The 9,102-nt window shown below is 45.9% G+C and overlaps 1 protein-coding gene across 1 annotated transcript; it reads right to left on the bottom strand.

Moving 5' to 3' along the window:
• Nucleotides 1-624: 624 nt before the first annotated feature.
• On the bottom strand, nucleotides 625-8,880 carry UCHL1 (ubiquitin C-terminal hydrolase L1). Its single transcript, XM_054030911.1, has 9 exons — nucleotides 8,745-8,880; nucleotides 8,521-8,532; nucleotides 7,867-7,995; nucleotides 5,963-6,113; nucleotides 3,337-3,422; nucleotides 3,209-3,256; nucleotides 2,544-2,613; nucleotides 1,418-1,476; nucleotides 625-1,071 (listed from the first exon to the last, which is right to left on the bottom strand). Exons 1-9 carry the CDS (start codon nucleotides 8,775-8,777, stop codon nucleotides 985-987), a joined length of 675 nt encoding a protein of 224 aa, XP_053886886.1. The 5' UTR covers nucleotides 8,778-8,880; the 3' UTR covers nucleotides 625-984.
• Between the last annotated feature and the right edge of the window lie 222 nt (nucleotides 8,881-9,102).

Below are 9,102 nucleotides of genomic sequence, written 5' to 3'. Positions count from 1 at the left end.
AAGTGGGGAAGGGGGCTGTGAAATGAACAAGCCTGCCTTCCTGGATTAGAGCTTTCCTATCAGCCTAATTACTTCAACTCCTGTGAGCTGAAGTAGCTATGTCAGCAGGAGCTCTCTAATTAACAGTGCTATCCACACCAATGCTTGGGTTGGTGTAACTTATGTCACTGGGGTGGGGGCTTTTTTTTTTTTAAGCATACCCCTAAGCAACACAGTTACACTGACATAAATGTGAGTGTGGACATAGCCTAGTCAGTCAATACAGAATTACTGTGCCCTCATTACCTTATGAGGTATTTCATCTGTTTGCCAAGAGACCTGCATATCCAGTAGTGATTAAGAACAGATGGATGTTTTAGAGCACAGAATAAAAATTTAGAGAGCAGCTCTAAAATGGATATTCTATCCCTATAGGTCCTAGTTTTGGGCCACTAACTTAAGTGTTAGATCATTGTTACCTATGCTTTGGGCCTCCAGTTCCTGTTCTTGTTTTAAGTGCTATTTTATCTATTATGTCTCATTGCCCTCTGGTGATTAACACCCTTATGAGGCCTACTTTGGGTGTACAGTCATGTTACTGTTAACTCTGCTGGTATGAAGATCCACATTGAAAGACTAATCTAGTCACTTTAACAGCAGAAGAGTTTATTTATCCTATTAAGTACAGGAAATCACAAACAGCTTAACTTATAGGCACAGGTTAAACAAGCCATGTAAAGCATTTTTTACTGAACACGTGAAAAATCAGGGCCTAAGAGTCCAAAGACAGTTGTCAGAACAGTTCAACGTAGAGTCTGAACTTATTTCTCTTAAACTCTTCTGATGTTTGTGTATACTGGAGGTGGAAGTAGTTCTGCAGAACTGTTTAAACTGGCCAAACCAGCTGGGGATTGGATTTAACAAGCACTGAAGCAATGAAAGATTGAAACGGCATTTACTGGATGTGCTATTAGACTGCCTTCCTTCAACTCCCTCTTCAGCATCTCAGGCAGACTTACAGAGAGCCACAGCAGAAAAGCGAACTTCTCCTCTCTCACGTTCTGTGAACTGTCTGCAGATCTTGGCAGAACCCTTAAAGAGAAGAGTTCTTATTTAGTACTCCTATAGGCTGCAGTAACAAACAGCCAGTATGCAATATATTCCAAAAAGTTAATCATAAGAACCTGAATCTGTGTGCCATCCTTGTTAAGCCAAGGGTATTTGATAGCTAGAGACTGTTTTGAACCTAGCCCTGTAGCACCTGCTTACTATGCTATCTAGCAGCTAGTGATACTGTTTGAGGCTTTTCAAGCCAAGTGACTGCTGTGCTAGCAGACCAACTGCAATTGGCTCAAGAAGGCATGCTGCAAAGATGCAGCTTTAGAATCCCCCAGATCCATAGACACTATGAACTCATAACTGAAGTAACTGAGCCTACCTTCAATAGCAAGTCATCTGAACTTTCTCCATGATTTACAGGGAATGGCATGCGTCCATCTATAAAGAAACAACCTCATTAAAAAAAAAAAAGTGCTGTCAAGTAAACATTAGTTCTATGCGGTCTGATTTTGGTGTGTTTGTACACAGCTGCTTCCTGAACCCACACCTCCTAATCATTCAGGCGCTAGGATAGCAGAGCAAGACTCTTTATTGGTAAGGTCAGTAAAGTGTGGCCACAACATGGAATTGAAGGAGGCAAAATTTGTTGCCCCTTGCTCTAGGATAATACTCATGTTTTGGTGGCCTCAGAGTGTGGTCACCAACTCTTGCTGGTTGCCACACTGACAATTTTTCCTAAAATAGGTAATTAACTTTAGGAAAACCAAAATATGCACATACACATGTCCAAATCATTGCAGTCTATATAGGGGTTTTCAGACTCAGCAATAAAAAAGGTAGTGGTCTCTACTCTTTATGTCCACTACAGAAAACAGAAACACATAAGGTGCTTAACACACACACGCTACAAAAAGTGATTTGTATGTTTGTTAATATCACTTGTCACGGCAGACATACTCAGCCCCAGGCAAGTCCTGGGACAAATTAAGCCCTGGATAGAGAGGTGGGCAGGGAGGCCATGGGGTACAGGGACGATGGTGTGGGTGGTGAGCCTGGAACTGGGTGGATGAAGCCTGAAGCCCATCCCCCAGGAAAGTGGGGAATTCAACAGCTGCCTGCACCACCAACGTGTGTCTCTGGAGGGGGGGTAGGGCCCAACCCCTGCTGGTGCCCCTGGGAGAGGGGCTACTGCTTCCCTCCCCCAGTCACAGCCCAGGAGCTGCAAGAAAAGCCTCTGGTGGCTGCATTTGAGAAATGCTGTGATCTAGAGAGCCTGAAACATTGAGAGTCTAGCTGTTTGGGAAGGAGAGCAGAAAAGACCGCTCTCAGATACTGGTTTCAGGATATTTCTAGTCAGAAGGGGTTGCATAGGGGATTTACCTAGTAAGCAACTTAGAGGCCCATGTGCTGATTACAAACAAGCTTAATTTTCACCATGAAGTAAAGCCACAGTTAAATACCTAGCTACATCAGCCTACTCCAAATACAGATTTATATAACCCTACCCAATTCATACAGGTGTCCATCCACATTGACAAACAGGATAAAATGGAAGTTCACTTTATCCTCCTCTACCTGGAGAGAGAGAAGACAGAATCAGTAAGATGGTGTAGCTGTATCTAATAGCAAACTAATCTATGAAGTCAATTACTTTGGGCTCCAGTTTGTTGGAGAATCTGGATCTTGCTCTGAATTTGTGAAATACAGGTTTTTAATACCTAAATGTAACAAATTCTCTTTATTTTATAGACAGGGACTAGAAAAAAAGGAGATAAGCAAGTCATCTGAAGGTCATGTAATAGCCTAGTAGCCCAAGTCAGCAATAGGACTAAGGCTCAGCTCCTCCCAGACTTGCTCAAGGATGGCAGTTTTTGTAAACATCAAAAATCAGACAGAGGAAGTTTTCTGAAGTCCTCTAAGTAACTTAGTCCAAGAGGCATTTGGGCAATAAGGAGCTTCTAAAAGTTTTATTCAGACTTGTGAAAGGAGTTCTGTTACTTCCCTATTTGCCTTTTTTAATGGAAGGAATGGTATAACGCAGTGCTGTCAAGCTAGAGCAAGACCATGATCCAAAGAATCTCTCCCTTTCCCACCTATTAGCTGTAGGAATAGAGAGATACAGCACTGTAGTACCTATCATCATAAACTAAGTCTCATGTGCGAAGCTTACTTGACATTGGCCTTCTTGTGCAACAGCATTATGGACTTCCTGAATAGCCTGAAGAGAAAGTAGATACAGATTAATACACCCCAAATATTAATTGCAATAAGACTTTCCCAATCCAGTAATTCTCATACCTTGTTATTTTCAAGATGTTTTGCTCTCTCTGCAGGAGAGAGATCAGCTGTTTCCTTGAGGAACTTCTTCAGGGCTGATCCATCATCTGTGCAAGAGTTTGCCATGGTTAGACAATGAATGTTTTCATATATAGGTTATGAGTGAGTCCAACTCAAGTTATGTTTGTGTAACATTCTATAGTATGTATATTCATATCTGTAAACTATGTATCTAGGCTGCCCAGTACACTCAGTTTTAGAAATTCATGCTACCTTCAGTACTTACTGAAGTATCACAACATACCTAAATTCTAAACTTGAATTAATTTTAGGTCAAGGCCATGGAATGAGAGTCAGCACATGTCATCAGATACTACTGCATTTGATAAGTGACTGAGCACCATTATATTTGGAATGTTAACCCTAAACACCTGGTGGTTTTCTACTCCCTTTCCCCCTGCCCCACAAAAGGGCTTCCAGATTAATTCTGGACTGAGCAGTTAGAGTGTTTATTCTAATTCCCAGTTTGATACTATTGAGTTCTGTGGTGTTTGAGGCTCTGACTTCATGAAGTCAAGAGAAAAAAAAAAGCCCCCCCACAACTCTGCCTGCTTCTAGTGTCCCAGTAGAACCCATTTCTTTAAAGGGGACAGAATTTCTGTGTGCTTAACTGAGCAGTCTGGTGCATGAGCCAGTTTACAATCCAGCTCCTTGGTTGCTTAACTACTCAGATAACCCCCTTCAACAGAGATACCCCAACATGAGTAGCTCCATCAATTTGAAAGACTACTATTTTACAGTCACTTTCCTGACTAAGTTTAGGTGAGCAGGAGTGAATGAGTAGGTATTCTAGTTATTAGCCATGCCAGGTTTTCTTGAAATGAATAGTGGGTGCCACCCTACCATACTGGGTATCCCTACAGTTTATCATTCTAAGACAATAGCTAAACCAAGCAGCTTTTTGCTAGAGAGCCTCACAGGTGCCAGCAAAGGTACATTTCATTGCTCTAGATTTATCATGCAAGAGATACAGTAACTCTTCACTTAAAGTCATCCCAGTTAACATTGTTTTGTTGCTGATCAATTAGGGAACATGCTCCTTTAAAACTGTGCAATGCTCCCTTCTAATGTCATTTGGCAGCTGCCTGCTTTCTCCACTGCTTGCAGGAAGAACAGCCTGTTGGAGCTAGCTAGTGGGGGCTTGGAACCAGGGTGGACCGGCAGCTTGCTCTCCCTCCTGCCCCCCCTTCCCCCCAAAAACCACCAATTGGCAATTCAGCTGTGTCCCTCTCTCCTCCCCCATGTGCTGCTCCTGCCCTCTGCCTTGGAGCTGCTCCCAGAGACTCCTGCTTGTTGGAGGGGAGTAATGTCAGGGTGTCTCTCCCCCCACCCTTACCCTTTCTCCATATAAAGCAGGGAGGGGACATGGAGGGAGAGACAGAGCTTGGGGCAGCAGCTACTGTCTCAGCTTCCTGAGCCACTTAAAAGAAAATGCACTTAAGAGGGGGTCAGCTTACTTAAAGGGGCAGTGTGCATCTCCCCCCCCTCCCCCCCAAGGTGTGGGTCTGTCTGCTATGCTGTCTCCCCTCCCTCCTGTTTGTGATGCCTTGATGAGAGGCAGCATTAACAATGTGTTAAGCCTTGATGGCTCAGCTGAGTGCTAGTTCATCATTTAGCAGCAAGGCATTCCCTAGGAAATATCCCTCCCTCTTCCACCCTCTAACTTCACCACCTCAACCAAGCTTCACAATCATAGCTATGATGAGTATTAAATTGTTTAAAACAGTGTTTATATCTATAATATAGTTTGTCTGATGAAAAAGTTTCCTTGGAACCTACCCCCCCCCCCCCGCTTTCCCCCCCTGCCCCCCACTTACATTAATTCTTATGGGGAAATTGGATTAGCTTAACATTGTTTCTCTTAAGTTGCATTTTTCAGGAACGTAACTACCCTGTTAAGCAAGAAGTTACTTGTATAGTAACTTCACAAGCTTGTGTTTGACACCAGTAATTTGTCAACTTTTTCTATATAGAGAAATCCCCAGCCCTTGATATATGTAAACCCAGGCAAGTGGTACACCTCTACCTTGAGGTAACACTGTCCTCAGGAGCCAAAGAAAAATCTTACTGTGTTATAGGTGAAACCGCATTATATCAAACTTGCTTTGATCCATTGTAGTGCACTGCCCCGTCCCACCGAGTACTGTTTTACTGTGTTATCTGTCATGTTATATTGGGGTAGAGGTGTATTCTTATGCTAATTAGATCCAATTTTCTATTTGATTACCTCCCTTTAGATCACTCTCCCAGCACTTCAGGTACCAAGAGTCAGACTCAATATAGAAAACACTATTGTCCAACCTCTGAGACTAGCATATTCCCCTTCTGTTATTCAAGTAGCAGTGAGTGTAGGTCACTCAGTTATGGGCAGCTACCATAAGCCATTGAAGTCCAAGTTTTATAGTGAAGTGTTAAGGGAAGAGCTCTAGTTAGATCTGATCTTCTCAAACCTAGTCTTAGCAATATAATAAATTAAGTAGCTAGTGTAAGAACTCTTTAGCTACAGTGGGTCTGGGGTATGCAGATCAGTGAGTGGCCTATGAGGAAGTTCCCTTTTAAAGGAAAATGGTTCCATATTTATACTCACCAAATGCAAATTTATCTTGGTTATTAGCAACTGCATGTATCAGGCCAATTGTCCCACAGGAATTGCCAACCGTCTGTTTCAAAAAATACACTTTGGAACTAACTTCTTGTCCCTTCAATTCTTCAATCTGTTTTTTCCTGAAGTTTTCATGCTGCAAACAATATGTACATCAGTTTGTAAAGGATTTTAAAACGTCTAGAAAAATCGCAGCATCTAACAGGAAAGTCAGTTGTGGAAGATCACTTCCCCTCTGATGCTTTCTAATGTAGCCAGAAAGCCATCCTTTTTGGAACAAACCCACATGATTTTACTTGTACTAGGATGACATTGGTCTAGTACTGCATAATGTATATGTGGTGCATGAGCCAAGTTGTAGTATGGGACTCCACCTAATAGCTGTTTCCTCTAGGCTATCAGCTATACAAAAGTTGGCATGAGAAATCAAGTTCCAAGGACTCATTACTGTCCAATCCACTCAAGAGCTTGCTAAGTTAGAGCCAGAATTTTTTGTAGCTGGCTTCCCTAATCAGCTGTATTTCATGTATTTGGAGACAATTAGTGTGGGAGAGATGTTGCTCATACAAGGAATGGTTATATTTGCCTCCTCTATTCTCATCCTCAAGATACCTGTAGCTGAGACAGCTACAGGACCAGTAATATCATTATGTCTCCCCCATGCTCCCAGTAGTTTCAGCTCCTTATTTGCTATTAAATTAGCATACAGTTATAGTCAAGACCACTGACTGTCATTCTAGTAAATTTGAGGTTTTAACTGTGCATCCAAGATTAGCCTCTAGTCAAGTATGAATTCATATTAGAACCACTACAAGTGAGTAGCCCCCCTTACTGCCAACTCAGACAATAGCAAAGTGCCAATACACTGATACAGTATTCTGACTTGTAAGCTTTGAGATAACTAGTACTGTTTCAGTAGCTCTAAAAGCTATTCTTCCCTTGAAGAATCCCTAGACTGTTCTAATTAGACAGTCATGTAGTCAAGCAGATTACAGGTCTTCTGAGGAAGCCCCAGTGACAGCAAGGTATTACCTCAGTCCAGTACATTCAGATTGAGTTGAGGAATGAATTAATACTAAGTGAAGTAAGTTACATGTGTCATAATTTACATAGTAAACTGAAAACAAATAAGTCCTGTGGCACCTTATAGACTAACAGACATTTTGGAGCATAAGCTTTCGTGGGTGAATACTCACTCCATCAGATGCATGACACCCCCCCATTCAGATCTTGTCTTGAAGAATGCATACATTAACTAATTCATTGTCTATCTAATACACAGATGCAGATCAGAAGTCTGGATATCAGGTCTTGGAGCTTCCATTTCCTGACTGAGAATTTAGTAGGAAGTGATTTATTGGTTCAGTTGTACCACCTGCCAGATAGCGTTGCCATCTTAGTTTTGGAGTAGGGAAAGAGACATAGCATTCTCTTCTACAAGTCTGAGTAGGTCTGCCTTCTTAGTTTTGTCAAGAAAGTATCTGGGTTAGAGAAGCCTGCTTCTGCAGATTTAAGGGAGTGTCAATTTAAAGAAAGAATATCAGGTAAGGAGACCCACAGAAGAACATATTTTAACATTAGACTTTGCACAAAATATCCATTAATTGCAATGCACACTTAGGTGTTGCACCGTGTTAGTTTACCACACATCACAGTAAGACTCCTGGGGTGGGCCACCTGCCAGTGCCAAGCAGCCTGTGTATCCCATGACATCACACAAGGGAAGAGAATCAGTGGGGTTTCTGTTTAGTATCACCTATATAGTAGATCTAATCTCAGATATGAAAAGGAAAACAAAGGCCCCTGCTGATTCAGCAGGCTGTCTCCCCTGCACAGGGACAGCACTGCACAAATGGCAGCTACTGCCCCTCCCCATCCCAGGGACCTACCTGGGCAGTAAGAGGAAAGAGCAAGAGCAGGGCACAGGCCGGGGTGGGCACTGAGCTCAGCAAGTCTTCCTCAAACCCCAGCACATCCACAAAGCGCCAGCCAGGGGCAACTCCCAGCCGGGACAGCACCTGCAGGGAGAGACATGAGGCAGGGGATACCCAGTCTGCTGGGTGCTCATCAGGGAAGGGTGGGGGTAAGCAGGGGCCCCCAGCCCAGGGACCCACCCCCCACATCCCAACACAGGCAGCCCCACCCACTGTACAGCCATAAGGGAGCCAGCCCCGACGGCAGGACCCGCGGTCAGACCGCCCCTCCCCGGCCCGCTTCCAGCCAGTGACACAGCACAAACCGCGGGGCCGCAGCGCCACCTGCCGCCGAGCCCAGGACCCGGCCCCGGCCCCGCACGTGGGGCGGACTCAGAGGCGGGCAGCGCTCGATGGGGCGCCCGGCCCCACCCCGACTGCAACCCCCTCCCAGCCTCTCCGTGGCGGCCCCGCAGTGCGCGCCGCGCCCAGCCCCCCTGCGGAGGCGTGACGGGGCAGCCGCGCCCCGAGACATCACGCTCCGGCTCCACCCCGGCGGGGATAGAGGGAGGCTCCCGCCTGCTGCTCCGGCCCGACAGCCCCGCGGCTCCTCCGGCGCCGGCCACTCACTTTGTTCAGCATCTGCAAGACAAAGCGGATGAGAGAGAGTAGGAGACCCCAGCAGCCGCGCCCATCCCCCAGCCCTGCTCCCCACCCAGGTCTTCGCCCAGCAGCCCTGCCCCCCCATTCGCCCAGCCCTGCACCCCTCCTGTCACCCGGGGCCCAGCGCCACTCCCACCCCGATCTTCCAGGCAGCCCTAATCCAAACCCCTCTCCCCGCTGCACCCGCTCACCTCGGGGTTAATCTCCATAGGCTGCCACTGCATGGTGCACGACGGCGGCGACGAAGCAGATACCGAAGAGGAGACTCAATGGGACCGACTGCTCCGCAAACACAGGACCCGCCCGCCCAGCGCTATATACCGCCGGGCTGACTCACTCCGGGCCTCTGCAGGGGGGAGGAGGAGGAACAGGGGCAAAACCAATCCAGGGGGAAACACTCGGCTGCTCATCGCTGTCCGTTTCCCCCCCTCCCCCAAAGAAACAATGGTACTTCCCACCCCCCACCCACCAAACCCTCCAATGCGTTTCCCTGGTGCGGTAATGGCAGGTTCATGCCTGTGGGCTGTGTCTGGAGCGCGCAGCGGGACA

The sequence above is a fragment of the Malaclemys terrapin genome, chromosome 5 (assembly GCF_027887155.1).
Source record: "Malaclemys terrapin pileata isolate rMalTer1 chromosome 5, rMalTer1.hap1, whole genome shotgun sequence".
NCBI lineage: Eukaryota > Metazoa > Chordata > Testudines > Emydidae > Malaclemys > Malaclemys terrapin.
The sequence above is the reverse complement of the archived record's forward strand: the minus strand, read 5'-3'. Positions and strand labels throughout refer to the sequence as shown.